The sequence below is a fragment of the Dermacentor albipictus genome, chromosome 5, assembly GCF_038994185.2.
Source record: "Dermacentor albipictus isolate Rhodes 1998 colony chromosome 5, USDA_Dalb.pri_finalv2, whole genome shotgun sequence".
In the NCBI taxonomy this organism is placed as follows: Eukaryota; Metazoa; Arthropoda; class Arachnida; order Ixodida; family Ixodidae; genus Dermacentor; species Dermacentor albipictus.
The window spans coordinates 63,736,489-63,757,039 of NC_091825.1; the positions used below are offsets into that span (position 1 = coordinate 63,736,489).

A 20,551-nucleotide genomic window follows, 5' to 3' on the forward strand; every position below is an offset into this window, starting at 1 on the left:
TAGTAATCTCTTCTTCATGTGTTTCGAACCAGACCCGTGCTGTTTTCTTGAGGTAGAATATTATATTAGCCAGCATAAGCGTGCTATCCCACCTGTTGTGTGCGCTGACCCGTTCATAATTCTTTAACCAGTCATCGACGTCCACGTTGTCAATCCCGGAAAACATGCCAGGGTCGCGAGGCTGGGCCAGGATGACCGTCGGTGGCGACGACGGGGCCGCGGTTGAACTCTCTCCTTCGGATGACATGGCGGCCAGGTTACGTCCGCTGCAGAGCTCCGTCTTGCTCGAGTGATTACCCCGCACGTCCACCAATGATGTTACGGGAAGGAAGAAGCGTTCGTCTATTTACAAGTGGCTTTTAATGGCTCAGCCAACAAGCGTAGAGCAGCGATACTGCTCAACACTTCTTCGTCGTCGCTAAGACCACCGTCAGCGTCGTCTTCTTTCCACATTGCCGACTGTGACAATATATACGCAGTCACAGCAATATGCTACAGACGCATCACCGCGTAATAATGCAGGGATAGCACGTCGCTGCAAGTTCTCTCAAACATAAGCGACTGCTAAAGAAAGAAGAATGAAAACGGCCCAGTTCCTTATTAGAAGGATTCAAACTCAGACCCGTTATGTGATGCACATGTGTGGCGCAAACAATCACGCAAGACGAGAGAGTCGACATTCCTTTTGCATGCCCCGTCTACGCTACACGTCGCCGCACTTAAGTTTGTAATATCCCTGGAACATAAGCAACTGCCCTTGACCAATAATTTCGGCAACAATTACTTGCACGTTTAAAGGGCATCGTTAGTCTATTCCAGTTGTCACATGGAGTGCATGGCTCGTCGTATTGCGCCTTTAAAGGTCCCTAGGAATTTATCACGAAGAGGTAAAATGCTATCCCGCATGTAGTTAAACAGACGTGGCACAAACTCCGAATAATATTAACCTCGTTTTCTATAGTTATTGAGACAATACCGTTTGCGTCACTTCACTCGACGGCAAGGGAAAAAACGGCCAGGTGCACGAGGACCAACTGTTGCTATTCATCTTCCCGGTGCTCTCATTCCGACCAGCGACAAAACACTTACCCTCGCCAATATGCAGACGGCACGCACACTCCTGCAGTTAGTCCGTTGTGGGTTGAAAGCGCCATTTTTAGGATTAGCTGCGCAGTTACTTATAGTTTAATTTCTAAGCAAGCTTATATTCGCGACCTGTTTCCAATAGCACCATTTGAAATTGGCGTATCCGTCGTGTACCACCTCTTTTCGTGTGCATTTGTGTGCCTTTCCTGTCATAAGTGATACCAGCAACGCCAAATTTCTACCCTTCAATCGTTATAAAGCCGTCATTATCATTCTTATATTCTTTTCTCAAATTCTTGTAAAGCCGTTCTCAGTCTCCTGACTGAACTCAGATGTGGAACCGATTTCATATTTGGTGGGAATTGGGTTACGTTAGTTGCGATCGTTACTGCAAAAATGAAGGTAGGATAATGATCTCGCTGTAATCCACGAGTGAATACTCGTCCTTTCCTATCTTTCAGGCATTGTACGAATCTCACCGCATGATTCCGGCATTTTCGGAGAAAACCATTTTATACGGTGCAAAGATAATTGGTGATGTGGTTGAATTCGGCCCTCGGCGCCCTAAAGCATTACATTGTCAAAGCTTCGTCATTTGAGAACAAAGAGCGGCAGCAACTTCCTAATCGGTTGTGGCGGAGGGCAGGCTGGTACGGATGGATGCTCATTGTACGTGTTTTAATTATGGTATTTCAACTAAATTCCTTATACCGCTGCAAGAAACTGCTGTTCCAGCATTATACGCATGCTTTCACAGTTTCCTGAAACAACGAAATATGACATCAACTTGAACTCCTGCCAGAAATTGGCCCCATAGAGACCGGCGTAACGTCATATGCAAGCAAGGCTCCTCTCCCCTCCGTCTTAGTGAGTGTCCCTAACTAAAGATATTTAAAACTACTCAAGCTGGTCGAAAGTGGTCCATTATTTTGCAAGTTGCCGAAAGCCTCCTGGATATTCCCACAATAGCCAAAGCCCTTACAGTGACTCTTTAACGGGCTGTAAAACGCTATAGCCCCACCACGTTACGCGAAGCCGTACATAGCACCGTCATATTCCAAAATGTATACAGTTTCACCACAAGGGCGAAGCAACGAATGCGATAGCAACACGTTAGAATATTACACGAAGCGCAAGACTCGTACCTCTATTGGCAGTATGAAAAAGTAAACGTAGACTAAGTAAAAAGGAGCTGTTGAGCGAGATGTCCTCTCTTTGAATCCTGCCATATGACAATTTTACGTTTAATTAGAGCCAACGCCTTAGCGACTTTACCGCTTCTGTTTCCTATTGGGTATGCTTCAAACGTCAACGTCTTCGTTCTCCGACACAACGGGCAGTGAACAGACGCGCCAATAGAATGCATCATTTTCATGTTTGAGTTGTTATTGTTCGGAAGTAATTGAGACATGCGCTGTTGGTGTTTTGTTTCATGACATCTGTTCGTGGGCTGCCATTCTCAATATTTTGAGCAATAATTTTGTCAATAATATAAGGCCTGGTATGACCAACCGGTATGGCAATACAACCCGCATACACCGCATGTCATATAGCATTGCATGACATATGGCACACATATACCTACATATATAGGGAACCTCATTGCGACCCTGATCATAGAAATACGCTTGGAGTGTACATATAATTGCTGTCGCGATAAAACGGGCAACAGTGGTTCGGCAGCAGTGGTTGCGGCCTAAACTACGGTCCTAACCATTGTCTAAATTCTTGCGCAGATTACGTGGCCATCTTTGCTCAAGGTACAGCACTTCGACAGCGCCTACTTGCAAGGCGGACACGTGTCGAGACAACTGCGCTGCGTGCGGTGGCTGCCGGCGAGGACAAGCCTTCTTAAGCAGCTGGATCTGGACGACGCTCTTCATTTCGGCAGCAGTGGTTGTGGCCTAAACTACGGTCCTAACCATTGTCTAAATTCTTGCGCAGATTACGTGGCCATCTTTGCTCAAGGTACAGCACTTCGACAGCGCCTACTTGCAAGGCGGACACGTGTCGAGACAACTGCGCTGCGTGCGGTGGCTGCCGGCGAGGACAAGCCTTCTTAAGCAGCTGGATCTGGACGACGCTCTTCATTTCGGCAGCAGTGGTTGTGGCCTAAACTACGGTCCTAACCATTGTCTAAATTCTTGCGCAGATTACGTGGCCATCTTTGCTCAAGGTACAGCACTTCGACAGCGCCTACTTGCAAGGCGGACACGTGTCGAGACAACTGCGCTGCGTGCGGTGGCTGCCGGCGAGGACAAGCCTTCTTAAGCAGCTGGATCTGGACGACGCTCTTCATTTCGGCAGCAGTGATTGCGGCCTAAACTACAGTCCCAACCATTGTCTAAATTCTTGCGCAGATTACGTGGCCATCTTTGCTCAAGGTACAGCACTTCGACAGCGCCTACTTGCAAGGCGGACACGTGTCGAGACAACTGCGCTGCGTGCGGTGGCTGCCGGCGAGGACAAGCCTTCTTAAGCAGCTGGATCTGGACGACGCTCTTCATTTCGGCAGCAGTGGTTGTGGCCTAAACTACGGTCCTAACCATTGTCTAAATTCTTGCGCAGATTACGTGGCCATCTTTGCTCAAGGTACAGCACTTCGACAGCGCCTACTTGCAAGGCGGACACGTGTCGAGACAACTGCGCTGCGTGCGGTGGCTGCCGGCGAGGACAAGCCTTCTTAAGCAGCTGGATCTGGACGACGCTCTTCATTTCGGCAGCAGTGATTGCGGCCTAAACGACGGTCCTAACCATTGTCTAAATTCTTGCGCAGGTTAGTGCTTTAGTAATTTTTTTCATGGCCCTTCACAAATAACCTCTGTGCCACCACCACTGCTGCCTTTTCGCTCTGTGTTTTACTGCTTGTGTTTATTGCTCTGTGCACTTAACCGTGATACCGACTAACGCTGAGCTGGCAAGGGAAATTGAAGTGCTCCGTTCCGAAGTCGCAGAGATGCGCCAAAGCCTGATAGCTTTTAACGACTTGTACGAATCTGTGAAATCAGGAATGACAGTCTTGTGCAAGAAAACAAATCCCTGAGGGATGAGAACAAGTCCCTCGTGGATAGTAACAACAACCTTATGCAAAGAGTTGGTGACCTAGAGCAGTACTCGCGGCAAAACAATGTGGAAATTAGGGGCATCCCAAAAACAGACCGAGAAAACTGCCTGTCAATTGTACAGGTCTTAGGCGAAAAGATCGGCTCCCCTGTGGCTGCTGCTGATATAGACATTGTTCACCGCGCACCTGCTAAACAGGCAACTAACATCATAGAACGATTCTGCTCTAGGACGAAAAAGGCTGACTTTGCATCCAAAGCGCGAAAGGCCCGACTTACTATAGGACCGCTATTGGGCTCTCGCATAAGCCACCGACATCTATTTTTGTCAACGATCATCTAACACCGGAAAATAAGCGACTTTTTGCGCAGGCGCTAGAACTTTAAAGGTTGAAAATTTCTGTGGACCGACAACTGCGCTATCAAGGCCAGAAAGTCAGAAGACAGCCGTGTGCACCGCATCTCCCGTCTGACTGATCTAACTATCTTCACGTAATCACATGTCGTTTTCTTAGCACTCACTCATCTTTAAAATTCATCATGGCTGAATCTTTTTTCACTTCATCAAACTAATTATCTGCTGAAAGAAATCAGCCCAAGCTATCTTTAGTACACCTTAACATCCACAGTATTCGTAGGCACCACGATGATCTTGTCACGTTTCTTTCCATTCTGGACCACGCTTTTTTTTTCATTAGCCTGTCTGAGGCGTGGTTGTCATCACATGAGGGAAATCTGTACGGTCTTCCCAGTTACACTTCTGAATACTGTCATCGCAAAGGAAATCGTTGGGGCGGTTCCGGCCATATTAGTAAATTCAATACTGTCATATAAACGCCGTCATGACCTCACTTTGAGCACCTCTCTGCGAATCTGTTTGGTTAGAAGTAGATCACAGTAACTTTCAGTCAAACAGTAAATTGTTGCCGAGAAATCCTGATATTATAATTGCGTCCATCTATCGCTCACCTTCGTCTTCTTATATTGAATTCTGCAGAGAATTCGAGCAGTTACTGAACACGTTAATTGACGAGAACAAGGACATTTTAATTTGCGGTGACATTAACATCAATATAATTGACCCTAATAGTCAGTCATGCTCTGAGTACGTTAGCACTTTTCTTAGCTGTGGATTTTCTTCGCTAATTCATACTCCAAACTAGGTGTGAACAAGGCGGTTCTAGCACACTAATAGATAATATCCTTTCCAGCTTACCTACTGATAATACCACGGCCGGTTTAGTAAACTACGATATAATAGACCATTATCCCATATTCTTTAACGTAGGCTCTGTAACATCTAGACTCTAGAAAAAACACCGGGTCATTCTTTGATTCAAATAATTTATTTCACCTAATTCGTGCGGCTGACTGAACTGACGTGTTTCAGGTGCAATGCGCAGAGAAAGCTTTTGCATCTTTTTCAGCGAAGATATCAGAGGGCACTAATTTATGCATGAGTAAATTCACCATGACGCGCTGGTTTAGACACCAAGAAAGCCTTGGATCAGAAACATGCGGTCCGTAGTAAAAAAAAAAGACAACCTTCGCAAGAAGCTCAAAGCTCAGCCATTTAATAACACATTACCTTCACGATTGAAATCATATTCAAATGTTCTTGCAGCCACCCTTAAATGTTATACGCGTAATTACTACGAAAACAAGATTAGACAAAATGGAAACGACACCAGACGAAACTGGCAAGTTATTTAAAAAATTTAAACACTGATACCACTGATAATGGCATATCATGCGTCAGCTACACTTCAGTTAATTTAACTGACCATAAGGACATCGCTAACGCTTTCAGTAACCATTTAGTGCCATAGTTGATCTACAGCATGAACCACCCTTCCTACAGCATGAACCACGCAGTCCCTATTCATTTTTCTTATGCATTACAACTTCACAAGAAGGTTCTAGTATTATATGTAGCATCACTCAAAACAACTGGGCCTGGCCTTGATCTCATCCAACCGTCGAATATTAAGCTCGTGCATAAAAAAATTTCACCGGTACTTGCCGACGTAATAAATAAATTATTTAAAGATGGCGTCTTTCCCAAAAGCCTCAAAATGGCTAAGGTAATCCCAATTTTTAAAAAGGGTAATCGTGAGTGTTTTGAATAACTATCGTCCTATTTGCATTTTTTCTATCTAGCAAGATAATTGAAAAACTTATTCACAAGCGTTTAACTAATTGCTCATCCAAATTTAAGCTATCTCCGTATCAATTTTGTTTTAGAGAGAATTTGTCAACTGAACTTGCACTTATTATGTTTACTGACAAAATTAAATTAGTTATAGACGAAGGCCCATTAATCGGTGCTCTCTTTATTGATTTCACTAAAGCGTTCGATAAAATTAACCACCTCATCCTCCTACACAAACTAGAATCCTATGGCATTTCTGGCCCGCCTTTGCAATTAATTCGTGACTACCTAACAGACCGGCCACAAATAGTCCCAAGTGAATAGTTCCTTCTCTTCGCCTAAAGTTATTAATAGAGGCGTCCCTCAGGGATCAATACTTGGGTCATTGTTATTTTTATTGTTCATTATTGATTTGCCACAAATATTAACGCATGCCCACTGCCTTCTGTACGTATGCTGATGACACAACCATTTTTGTATCCGACGAAAATTCCGTCAAACTAGTAAACAAATTAAACATTGATCTCGCTAATGTTCATGCATGGTGCCTGAAAAACACGTTATATATCAATCCATCGAAGACAACATTTCTTGTATTTCATTCCTCAAAAATAATATTCGTAGATTCCTTAGTCGTATCACTTAATAATCACATAATCGCAAGATCTGGGTCAACCAAATGTCTAGGCATTATCTTAGAGGTGCACTTAAAATTCAACCGTCATGCCCAATGTCTTGTTGCAGAAATTCATTTTGACATTCACGCCATTATCGAACCACGCTCCCTTTTTGAGCCAAGTCTCTTATCTTTGTATTACGCGTATGTATATTCACAGTCATCTTTCATATTGCATATCATCATTTGGTAATATATACTTCACTCATCTCCACCAACTAGAAGCGTTACAAAAGCAAGCGGTACAATTGATGACATTTCAACCTTTTACGTTTTACTCTGCTCCCATTTTTCGTTCTTCTCCCTGGCGCATGTAATTCAATCATAAGCTGTTGCTTATAATGTTCCGCCTCATAAATGCGGATCAAGGTATTGAAAGTGTTACCTGTACTGACCTCACTAATAATAATAACAAAAGGTTTTCCGCACGTCACAATTTGCTCCTTTTTAAAATTCGAGCTATGGGAAATTTACTGTCATGTTTTCAGGCATATCATTGTGAAATTCGATGCCGTACGATATCAAATCATGTGCATTTGAAGCATTCAAGCGCAAGGCTAAGGCGTATTATATTACCTCGTTAGCGAACTCCTAGTATTTTTATTGAGCGATGTAAACATTAATAAATATATTTGTATTGTACTGTCCCTAATTTTGATTTTATATATATTTTTTATTTTCTTCTGTCTCTGCTAATATTTTACAGCACTGCTTGTTCCCCATGCTACCACCATCAAGTTTTGTATTAAAACGCTTTCTTTGTTTTTTTGTTTTTTTTGTCCTTCCCTATGAAGACTTTTCCCCGTTGCATGTTCCACACACTACAACCCCACTTTTGTATTCAGAGCTCTGTTTTTCTTTTCCTTCTTTTTATTCAGATTTTTTTCCTGACTAACACAACCTTTGTATGATGTAGCCTGCTACTGTTGTCACAATTGTACTAACCCCAATTTTTTTCCTGTTTAGGAGGTCCCCCCGAGAGCTTTTACTTCAGGAACTCCGATTGTGCAATTAAACGTCACCTGTAGGTAGTACTGTTTGTACCTACTGATGAAAATAAATACAACTTCAAGTAAAAAAAAAAGCTGAACTTACTGTCCCTGGAGGACTGGCCGCTGTCAGCTTCCGTCTTGCCAAGGGCGTGCTGATCCGCTTGACTGCCTTTACCGCAAAGCCTGAAAATCAAATGCCACATTCAGAGCCATCCTGAATGATAATCTGCTTACTTCTTCATTTGATATACAGAAGATAAAAACAGCAGTAAATATTCGTGCTGCTAGATGCATAAATTACTGGTCACCCAGTGCATTGCACATTCTACGAAAACAACAGTGTTTGCGAAAATGGTTGTTATCAGTTACTGCTAAAAACATCGAGATTAATCATTCATGGATTTGTACTATATATTAACGCGTTCCCTTTTCTGTATCGTATGTAGAAAATTTTCTCAGCTCGTTTCTGATCCAACACGGTCAGCAGTAAACTGGAGGGTCAGAATTAAGTGCTGCCAGGGAGGCATAACTCGGCACTGTCGTCATTCCACAGTCATGGCAACTGTTAGCGTCGTGAGAAACAAAGCGGTTAACAATGGATCAAACACGGAAATATGCTGGCGCCAACCTTTTGACAAAGAAGTTTGTCTCCGTGTGGGCAACCCTGAAGAGAGGAAGCCAAGTTGCCTGGTCGAAACGTGGCTCCGGCAGCAGTCGTCGTTCGAAAACATAATTTCAAGCCTCCATCTTCCTGCTAGGTTCTGTATTTAGCAAATAACAAAGTATTTCTTTGTAAACCTCAAAATCTGCGTTTCTTGAAATGTGAGCCTCTGCGTCCAAAAATACGGCGCCGCTGCCGCCTACGCGTTGAGCCCAAAGAAAAACATTAATGTCCTGCTATGCACCCCACAAGCGCAGCCCAAAACAGGCCGCTCCTCAGGTGCATCCGATTTCTTAAAAGAAAAAAATTGGCAGACAATAGGAGGTACTGGAGTTTGGCCTGAAGCTTGTGTTGGTCAGCAAAACGACGAGGAAATCTCTCAAGAGCATCGGGTGACCTGTGTATATAGTGTAGGTTGATAAACGCGAGCATGATCGGCAAGCCTTTTTCAGTCACGTCTTAGACGATGCGTCGAAATGCTTCGCGCAGTTACGCATGGATAAGCTATTTCTTTTTTACAGGAGCCCAAAGAAGCTCACGCACGCTTCGCACCACGAATCAAGTGCTGTGTGTTTGCAAGGGTAACTTATAAAAAGGGCCCGAACAACAACAGGTGGGTGCAACGCATGTAAGGCTGATAGGTAGTGAGAACGGTAGTCTGGTCAATAATCTGAATAAATTAACAAATCGGCAAATTAGCTCGAACGGCATTTATAAGTAGTTCACGGCTTCTCGATGCTCGCTTTATGAGGGCGGATAGAGTCCGGAGTTTCCAGCTTCCCAGAAAGACGACCGGCAAAGCCACAGACGTACGACTAAGACAGGTACAACCCAGCATACAACTCGGACACCTCACGCCGGCGACGCCAAGATGGCCGAAAGTATGCCCCCTGTACAGTAACGGAGCGTTAAGCGTTGCCCGCAGCAGCGGGGCGATCGGCTGCTGCCACTCACCGCACATACGACTGTTTCGCGGCGAACAATCGCTTTCTCGTTTCGCGAAAACTCAAACTCGAGACGCTCTCTTGAGTGCATCCGAACTGTAGGCCAGCAAGCTGCCGACCAGTCAAGCTAGCGCGCGACGCATCCTGCATAAAATTTTATACAATTGTACTAGAGCGATCTGTCACACTAGTGCATGTAGTTGTAAGGCAACCATTTCTTCAAGAACGCAACGCGTCATAAATAATTAGGTCAACATTCTCAAAGTTGTAAGGCAGCAGGATTAGAAAACAGCGCCTCTATTGAAGCACAGAAACCCGATGTCGAAACCATTACGCCATGGACGCATGGACAAGCGCAACCACTGTCAAGTATCAGGGATTACGCATGCTTGCAGAGCACTAATCCCTCATGCGTTAAAAAGGTATACATTGCTTTAAAATTTAGGCCAATTTAGGGCGCGACAAAGCGTAGTAAGCGAAGCCACCAGAACCTTTTAAGCCCCAAGCTCGAAGATCACTCAAATCCATATAGTGTGCCGATCATTCCCATGGTAGCTGAACGATCGCCACGCCAGAGTTACCTCCAGTAACTGAAGTAAACTCCATGGCACTCTAGTCCAACGGCTACGGCGTGCGATAGGACGGAGTTCAATACTCGCCGAATGCCGCCGGTCACCATACAACAGCACGTGACACCATACCGGAACGCCCAATGCACCCTGTGAGCGCAGAAATGCGTCCGTACGTGCAGTGTTTTCCGTCATCTCCAGCCTCATACTGCTAGTCTGCGATTGATGAGGCATCGACCTAACGTGGATCACCACTCTAGTCACTCTGTGTGGGCACGACGCACCATGTCCTCCGTTCCGAAAAGTGCAGGAAACTAACCACCATCTATAATTGCGAGGACGTTTATGTGGACACTCCCGGCGCATTTCTGCTGGCACCGTCGGCATCGCCGTGAGGTTTCATTTAAAGTACCAAGGCCATGAAATCGCCCGTGCGCGACGTACTCTGTATGTGCAAGCAAAAGCGTGGGAAGGTTATAGTAGGCGATCGCGGCTCAGTCTCGCGCAGGCGAGAGAGGAAAGCGGGGAGGAAGCCCCCCCATATTCAGTTAGGCTAAATCCTCCGGGAGGAGAGTAGGGAGGGGGGCGCGTTCAATTCCTATATTGCTATATCCACACGATTATATTGTTCTCGTGCCTTCAACTAGACCTTACAATGCGATCGCCATTCTTAGGCTACTTCACGCACTCTTCAAGGGTCATCCGTCCATCTGTTCCACTTCTCGATGTGAATCTCGGTCAATGGGCACGTGCCACTAGGTATGTGCCACAACATATGTGCCGTTCCTCAATAAATATATTTCCCACCAACTTGGTTCATTAGGTATATGTCACTATTTACATGCCGCTCTTCAGTGAACATGTTCTTCGCTGACTTGCGACTTGCTAGGTGTAACTGCATTTCACTTCCGGAGAAATTTACTGTTTTTTTTGTCATCGAATTGCAGCACATACCCAGCGAACACATAAACAGTGAACCATGTGGACGTGAAAGATGTTTATTTTGAAGAGCCGCATACGCTGTGGCGCATGCGGAGTGGGCAATACGCAACGAACCAGGCCGGTGTTAAAGATGTTAATTGAAGAGAGCAAAATACCCTGTTGCTAATTCCGAGGGACGCAAATTCACGTCACATAGGTTCCCTGAAGTGTAGCACGTACATACCTACTTTCACATACGCAGTGATCCAAGTTGGGCTGAACGGCGTTTCTTCACGAGCAGCACATGAGCGAAGACACATACCCAAACACCATTTGGCGTGAAACGACCTTAACTGATCAGCCACGCATACGTATTGTCAAACACCCGAGAGCCAAGTTGGCCTGACGAAATGATTTCGAATGAGGTTGCGTCGTAAGAGCAGCCCGATCTATTAACCATTAGCCGATGATCCAATGACCCATGTTAGCAGACATAGTGGTCAGCGGAAATACAGGCTGCCCCCTAAAAGTGCGTAAGTACCATAAAAATGCTAATTGGAGTCAAGATATCGGAAGTTCTCGGTGTGTCGCGCCCTGCGAAGGAAAGCAATGAAGCACTGTGGGGGCCATTGACAAGAATGACACCGCCAACCTTACTGACACCTGCCTGACAGCTGGTTATCTTCCTTGACAAGGGCACTTGTATGGCGCTTCCAGGGCCACCGCTGTTCGCTCACGTTTTGCCCGACCTCGCCGACGACTTGGTGCACGAACTCGGAGAGCTAAGGTGGGAAAAACAGGGAAGCGTATTACACGCTGCTTGATTTTTTCTACCAACGTGATAGCTCTTTACGGAACACAACAATAAAATATCAACGCCATAATATTTAGAAACCTGCGTGTTCACATCATATTACATTGTCTTGACACACTGAACACTTCATGCAGAAACCCACCTCCACTTTTCTTTCTGCAGTCTATACAGATTACAGAGGAATCACGCTTACACACCGGCATGCAGCCTACGCGTTCGTGTGACGTCGGACACAGTAATTATTACATTTGTGCATACTTTACATGGGACAAAAAATTCTACAATGTGGCGTCGTTCTTAATGTTTGTGAACTAACCTCAGCCCCTTCTTGATGTTGTTTTGCTTTGGAAGCTAACATTCGGCACATAATCAGTCAAAGTGATGTCGGCACATTTCAAATGCCAAAGTAACCTTTCTCACGCCTGCCATCGTCCGGAGTTCACCTTAAAGTTAACTAAGTTCAGCCACTTATGCGGTTTCACGAATGTTGCAGCACATATTACAAAATATAAATTCCGTTCCCAAAGACAGTTTCTCGCGTCCTCTCCAAACTTTTATTCGAAGTCTATTGATGGCGAACGGACGCAAGAGGGTTACTAGCTTCGAACAAGTTTACAGAAGCAAGTTCCTGAGCAGGCCCAATCGGTAAATGAGAATTCACTGAAAAAAAATGGGGTAGACCATATAAGGGACGCAACCGCGGTGGGGTACGTGAAACGTCTTGTGCCAGCTGCAGAGCGTGTATGGGCACTACGGTAAACGAATTACGTAACCAAAAATACACAAGCAACATTTACTCAGACATCAAAAAGCTTACAAGCCTAACTTATGTCACAGCTAGTTCATGTCTTGGAAACTCTCAGCTGGATAATGTTAAAAGGGCGGTTAAATGTTAAAATGTTAAATGGAGCGTGATAAGGACCCTTCAGCCTGCATTCACTATGGAATTCATTGCGTTCTGCTGTTACTGTATTTCTTTAATCACTCCATCTAATGCGTGGAGGTAGACAGGTGCTCGAAAAGTTAAGAGCATCCGCCTGGTCTTAACTATTTCCTTGGTTATTCACCAGGAGCAATGGATCCTGTCCTTTTGGCCATACCTTACCCTTCCATCCTATTCATCTGTATCACTGACATGTCTTCATTTGTATCAATCATGCCTTATATGTACGTGAAATTATGGCCGAGAGAGACATCACCAAACTTGCCGTTCTTTTCTCTCGTCGCATCTTCCTGCCACGCGATTTGACATGCTTAAATTAGACGAGATTTTTCACAGTGGCCGATTCAATCAGTGTGCCCCATGCTTTGCTTTTTTTCCTTCGTGCATCTCTGCAATGATTACTCAATCAAGGAACTCGTCTTCTACATCAGCTACAGCTTGTCTGTAGAAATAATTTCCCTGAAGTGTCAGTGATAAAAGCGGTAAAATATACTACTGTGCCTCTCGTCTATACTAAATTGGTTGATAAGATCTCGTGATCAGCCATTTACCTCTTTCTAAAATTCCAATTAACCGATGCTGGATTCCATCGAGCGGCATGCGGAAAGCATTCGCTTTGCTTTATTTTGTTTTAGTTCGTAATACTTTACAGCCTTACTAACTGCCATATCATATAAATTCACATGATTTACGGGAAAAAGTTATTTTCCATAGGATCCAATATGTTTAATATCGGATCCTCCCATATAAAAGCTATGGTGCATATGGGGTCTTTTTGTTTCACAGTCTATGTCGTTTCAGGAGTGTTTATGGGTCGAACGGAAAGTGTGCCTTAGCCGATAAAGCGTGATATGTCCGCAACAAATTGCACACTTGTAGGCCGCCTGATGAGCCCTAGTTTGATTAATTACACACTGTATGACATAGTTCGGTCTCTTAGGCGCGTCCACTCTTCCTCGCATGGTTAAACGTACTGCCAAGCTACGCCTTTCTGTACGCCGCGCGCTAGGCTAAATTTACTTTTGATTGCATAATACGCGTTGCGACTATGGCGCCATCTACTCACGGACACATTCATGGTCGAGTAAGCTTTGACGCGATAGCGTTAACGAGCCCGTGTCGCAGAAAATTCGCCATCGGCGTACAGCATTGGATGTCATTTCGGTAAAAAGATTTTCCAACCCCCCATACCCAGGCCCTCCATGTGACGCAATGATTTTGCTGAACTAATTGAATTGATCAAGCTAAAATACGTGGAAAAAAATTGAAACCTACGACTTACGCCCAACCTACACACATCATAGCTCTCGGATTGCAATTTGACTATACGAGAAAACGCACGAGAAACCCCTTCACACACACAGACCGGCCGCAGCGTCCGCCATTCGTGCGCGCCGGCGCGATATGCAGAGGCGCGCCCAGTTCCTTGCAACACCTCCAGATGGCACTCGCCTCCGTCGCTATCTATTGTTGGTTTGGATTTTGTGGCGAATGGATGTGCTTTTCGGGGCTCCGTGGCGACGACGAAATCATAAGTTTTTGTGCGTGCTTTAAGCTTGCTTCTGTTTTTATTTGCTGTTTTTTGCATTTAAATAGTAATTGGGGGTTTTTCCGTTTCTTTCCTTTTTTTTATTTGTCTCTCGTATTTCGGGTGCGCTTGCTTCTGTTTTTATTTGCTGTTTTTTTTTCATTTAAATAGTAATTGGGTGTTTTTCTGTTTCTTTCCTTTTTTTATTTGTCTCTCGTATTTCGGGTGCGCGGGTGTGCTTCGTGTACGTTTGTTTTGCAGGATGATTAGAGCGTCTTTCGAGCCACGTGTTCCAACATGTGCAGCCTAGTAGGACTTTGAGTGTTTGTAGTCTTTAAGTAGTAGCTTGTAAGTGGCAAGAGAAATAGCTATTAGTGGTTTGACTGTGCGTGTTTGGTAGAAAAGTGAGAGCGTGACCGCGTGGTTGAGCGCGTCATACCTTTGGTCTCCGAGGCATTGATTGTTTTTGAAACAGTGGTGAGAGTTGCTTTGCGGCATTTTGAGGATTTCGATCCTGTGCGTATCGGTTTTTTCTAGAAGGCACGTGCTCTGCATTGATATAGTATTATAGTATTTGCAAAAAACCGTGCAATACATGGCGAGAAAGCCGGTAAAGCAGGCAGTACGGGGGGCGACCCTCAAGGCAGATGAGGAGACGGGTGAGAATGGAGAGGGCGTCGAATCAACCGGCACACAATGTGATGTCGATACTAGGATGCAGAAAATGGAGAGTTTCCAGGAAGGGCTTCTCAAACAGGTGCAAGAGCTCAAAAATGAGCTAAACACGGAGCGTGAAGCACGGAAGGTAGTTGAAAAGAGACTGGAAGCAGCCGAGGAAACGCTGAACAGGGCCGCCATTGTGACCGAGAATGTGCGTGACAATTGAACGCAGACACCCGACGCGGCAGGCGCGGGAGGGTCAGAGAAATACGCGGAACGCAGGCAGGGTGATGACGGGTTAGCTGGAAAGAGCAGCACCTACCTTGAGGCCGCTACGCGGAGAAAGCAGGAGCCGAGGGGACAATGCCCCTTGTCGAGCCCGAATCACGCGGAAAATGACAAAGGGAAGCAGGGAGAGGTAGGAGAGAGTGAAAGGGTGATTATTGCAGGCGATTCAAGCCTGGCTGGGTGCTCAAAAGCAATTATGGAGAAGGTGAAAGGGGACAAAAGAGTGGCGGTAGGGACATTTCCAGGGCGCACACTGGGTTCTGTCATGGAGCGAGCAAAAGAAAAGCTCGCGGAAAATGCCCACGTGCGCAACTTCGTCATAGTAGCAGGTGGGCTAAATGACGTCCTAAACAGAAAAGGGCCAGGACTAGCCCAGCGCTTGGCGAAGGGGGTGGACGACTTGCGTGAGCTATCCCCTCAGGTGCAGATCGTGGTGCGCACGGTGCCGGAGGTGCCTGTGCGTGACAGTCACGTACAAAGAGCCGTAGTGGTTGCTAATGAGGCAATATGGAAAATGAGCCGAGAGAAAGGCTTCGAGGTTGTCGAAGTAAACAGGGAAGTGAGAAGTTGCGGTGGTTTTAAACGAGACGGGATCCACTTCAATTACAGGTTAGCACGAGAAGTGGGCTGGCGACTTGGTGGTCGCGCTGTTGCTTTTTTAGGGGGCCCGCGGGCGCTCAGGAGGTCAGAGTAGATAGTAATGAAGAAGGTCCCCTAGGGGAACATCAGAAGAGCATCGCCGTCGATAATCGAAAAAGGAGGAAAACAAGAAAAAGAGCTCGCCATGCAATAGGTTACATAAACATGCAGGGCGGCAGAAGAAAGGAAAAGTGGGCAGAGATTGAGGAGCAGTTACACAGAGAACAAATAGGGGTGTATGCGGTTACAGAAACGCACCTTAGAGACTCAGAAGAGCCACCAGTTATTGACAATTATGTTTGGGAAGGGTGCAACAGAACTAAGTCGGAAAGAAAGGGAGGGGGAGTCGGAACGCTCATCCATCAGGGAGCCAAATGGAAAAGAGTAAATTCACCATGTCAAGAGCATCTTTGGTTATCAGGTACGATAAGTGGGAAAGAAACTTGGCTGGGCGTTACGTATCTGTGGACCGGAAAAAATTGCACAGAGAAAAATAAAGAGTTAGTGGAATGCATAAGCGCTGATATTAAGGGTTTCGGGAGTGGTGCTGAAATTGTCCTGTTAGGTGACATGAATGCCCACATACAGGATTTAGATGGCTATACCGACAATAACGGGAAGTCAATGCTGGACCTTTGTGAGCAACATAACCTCGTGATCGTGAATACAGGGCCTAAGTGTGAAGGACAGATCACGTGGGAAGTGGGAAACCGGCAATCGACCATTGATTACTGTCTGATGACAGAATGAATTCATGATAAGTTGAGAGAAATGGTCATCGATGAGGAAGGGTTTAATACCATAGGGAGTGACCATAAACGCATCATATTGAAAATGGGATATGTAGTTGGGAAAGAGAGCAAGGAGAGCAAAATGGCCAGTCCAAATTTGAACGCTGAACAAATAGCAAATACAGTCACTAGAGTTGAAGAAGAACTTGGCAAATGGCCAAGTAAAGAGTGGGAATCTGGTGAGCTTATAAGTGTAATAAAGACAGAAATACGGAAAGAGAACCAACATGTTCGTTGGAAAGGAAAAAAGAAACCGAAAAGCTGGTGGAACAAGGAGATACGAGAAGCGATCGCCGAACGACAGAAAGCATCTCGAGAGCACAGGCAGGCAAAGAAGGCGCAGTTGCCACAGGATGAAGTAACTATAGTAAATGGGAAATATACCGCGAGAAAAAGTCTATGGTTCAAATACTGGTGCAAGCAAAATTGATGAAAGTGAACTTTGGTTGTCAGAAATACGTGAGAAACAGAAGGCCGCACCTAGAATATTTTGAAACCACATAAAATTATTAGGCAGGAAGTCAACAACAACACAACAACATATCCTAGACGAAGATGAAAACAGACTCGAAGGAGAAGCGGCAATAAATTACATCCAAAAAGCAACAGCCGAATCTTTCCAAGGCAATGACGAGGTTATACTTGTTGAAAAAGAGAGCATGAAAGAGACCCAAGGGGAAAAGCAGCTGGTGCTAACAAATTTAAACTGGAAGAAAGCGGAAGAGAAAAATCCTAAGCGCACAGCCACAGGGCTAGACGAGGTTCCCATTAGGCTGATAGATGAACTAGGACCAAAAAGTAAGTAAGCTCTAGCAGTGGCGTAGCCAGAAATTTTGTTCGGGGGGGGGCTACGCCACTGGCCCAATATATACGTATGTATGTATGTATGTATGTATGTATGTATGTATGTATGTATGTATGTATGTATGTATGTATGTATGTATGTATGTATGTATGTATGTATGTATATATATATATATATATATATATATATATATATATATATATATATATATATATATATATATATATATATATATATATATATATACAGTAGAATCTCGATAAACGGAAATCGGTTAAACGGAATCAACGCTTAAACGGAACGAACGCCTCGCAGTTGGTTGGTTTTGCATTAAGGCAATGTAAAAAAATCCCGTTAATCGGAACTCAAATTTTCAGACCACCGTATAAACGGAACTGAAAATAGACTCGATACCGCTACTTGACGTTCACACAGAACCCCATCGCGGTACGGATCACTGTCTCCCCTACTTCTTTCTCGCACAATGTAACCGCATCGCTTGCTTTCTAACGGTGCGCTTGCTGTTGTTTGACTTAAGCCTTACATCCGCTGTTTAGCGTTGTCTGCGACATTTCGTCGCGAAGTCAGCACCTGATGGCAGCGCAGAAGCGACCTCACAATGTCCTTACGTTGGAAAGGAAGATGGAGATAATCAACGACTTCGAGAGTGGTCGCTTCACAAAAACAGCGCTTGCGACGAAGCACGCCGTCCCCAAGAGCAGCCTCACGAGGATACTTCAGGACGAGGATAAGCTGCGGCAGGCTTTCGAGATGTCACGCTTTGGCCCTCAAAGAAAACGGTTGCGAGAGCTCAAACAAGCAAACATAAAATCCTTTTTTACAAGCCAGTAAATCGCAGTTATCACTGATTTCCGCGGAATAAGTGGACTATCGAGATTTTTTTTTAATTTTAGTGGTGCTCTGAAAAAAGATTCATTGCTTACCGCTTTTGTGCAATAAAGTTAGTGCCCATAGCCTACCATCCTCTTTATTACCTAGATTTTGCATCTGAGATCCGCTTCAGCGGAGACTGCCGATTGCGCGCACGCCTGCCTCGTCGGGACCAAGCAGTCAGGAACGGATTGCGAAATCCTGAACCTTCTCTCTCTAAACGAAACTCCTGATAAACGGAACATATTTTCCCGGTCCCTTGAGGTTCCGTTTAACGAGAGTCCACTGTATATACATATATATATATATATACTAGTACACATAAATACCCAAGAAAGTGGATGGGGAAACGCCGCCGCGGTAGCTCAATTGGTAGAGCATCGCACGCGACATGCGAAGGTTGTGGGTTCGGTTCCCACCTGCGGCAAGTTGTTTTTTCATCCACTTTAATTTCCATTAATTTATCATTACTTTATATCATTTATTACGCACATGCAATTTCCCCTATGTTGTCCTTGGTGTCAGTGTTTGTTGGCTTTTCATTATATGACTACTAAATATCGGGCCCCTCGGTTAACCCCCTTTCTTCTCGTTTACATATATATATATATATATATATATATATATATATATATATATATATATATATATATATATATATATATATATATATATATATATAGCTGCACGTTGCAGCTCAGCCTCCTCCTTAGAGGCAGCTTTAGCTCGGGTGCTCCTATTTAAGTACATGTAGAAGGGGAATTCGTTTTTCCCTGCAACCACTTCACCAAATTTGAGGAGGTTTGTGGCATTTAAAATAAAAAGTTTAATTCTAGTGACTACGCTTCGAATTTTTCATTTAGGAGGTCAATTATTTATTAAAAATTGGCCAAAATTGAAAATTTTCAGGAAACGAAACTATCAAGTTTAAAACTCCGTGACTCAACAATGAAAAATGATATTACAATTCTGTGAATAGCATCTAATAGTACATCTACAGCGGACAAAATAGATATGTTACACATTAATCTCAAAAAAATTTAGTATTGTGGAAATACGGCTTTTGCAAAACCCTTGTACACAACGTAACCAATTCACGTAAGATACAAATTGACACAGCAAACTTGTCCGCTTTGACTGTTATAATAAATGCCGTTTACAGAACCACAATATCTGTTCTTCATGCATAGCTATTAGTTTGTAAACGCCGTGCTTCTGTTTTTTCAAACTTTCGAATTTTCCAAAATATTTTAAACAAAATTCAGGCCCTGAATCGAAGTTCTGTTTCCAACAGACACTAGGATTTAACTTTCTCTCTCAACTGCAACCAATTTCAATAAAAGCGATTAGCAGGATTATCTCAGAAAAGCGTTTCTGCGTTTTACAAGCATTTGAATAGGCCGCGTCGGATTGGGCCTGAGCTAAATCTTCCTCTTAAACAATTTATCGAGGGATCAAATACATGAATAATAACTGCAATGTCATTGCCAAAGATGCTTCAAACGAATTCTTGAAAGCTACGCTCTGTAAATAAAAGTAAAATACGTATTTTTTTTCATAAAATATTATACTCGTATGTGCCACAAATTGTGCCCAACATAACTGAAGTCAATGCTTCCATGTTTTTTGTCTATTTATTAAGTAAAGAAAATATCACACGAACTTTAGAACTAATCAGTTCGAAACCAGGAAAGCAGTGCATGCCGCTGATATGAAAAATTAAAAGGCAATGAACTGAACAAGTTGAGGACAAATATCTTAATGAAACTTTGTCATTCAAGAACGGTGCTTACATGCTTGTCTATATGCGATGGCCAGTGAAAAATCTCAATGACGCTGTCGTTTGTTCCTATGTATTACGCAGGAGTAGCTGTCCCTTGTCGTGTATCGTGAGTAATTGCACCGAAGTTATAGTCGCGAGAGAGAGCACGTATAAAAAGCAGGAGTTCTGCAAGATATATGAGGGCAAGTTAAATGAATGAGCCAACAACAGGGTACTTTATTTAGAAGTAGTCTTCATGAGAATTTAGACATTTGTCCTATTCACTAACGAGTTGCGTGATTCCCGTCTTATAAAACTCCTTGGGTTGCTGCTTCAAAAAGTCTGTAACTGGTTCCCTTGAGCTGTT

General features: G+C 44.1%; 1 protein-coding gene across 2 annotated transcripts in view; it reads right to left on the reverse strand.

The window, feature by feature from the left end:
• Window positions 1-20,551, reverse strand: part of LOC135912364 (uncharacterized) — a 337,983-nt gene that overhangs the window by 290,701 nt on the left and 26,731 nt on the right. For both annotated transcript variants that reach the window (XM_070538422.1, XM_070538423.1), the window contains exons 9-10: window positions 11,731-11,845; window positions 8,072-8,151 (exon numbers count right to left, since the gene is read on the reverse strand). In XM_070538422.1, the coding sequence (XP_070394523.1) occupies window positions 8,072-8,151; window positions 11,731-11,845 (195 nt within the window). The remainder of the gene's footprint in view (window positions 1-8,071; window positions 8,152-11,730; window positions 11,846-20,551) is intronic.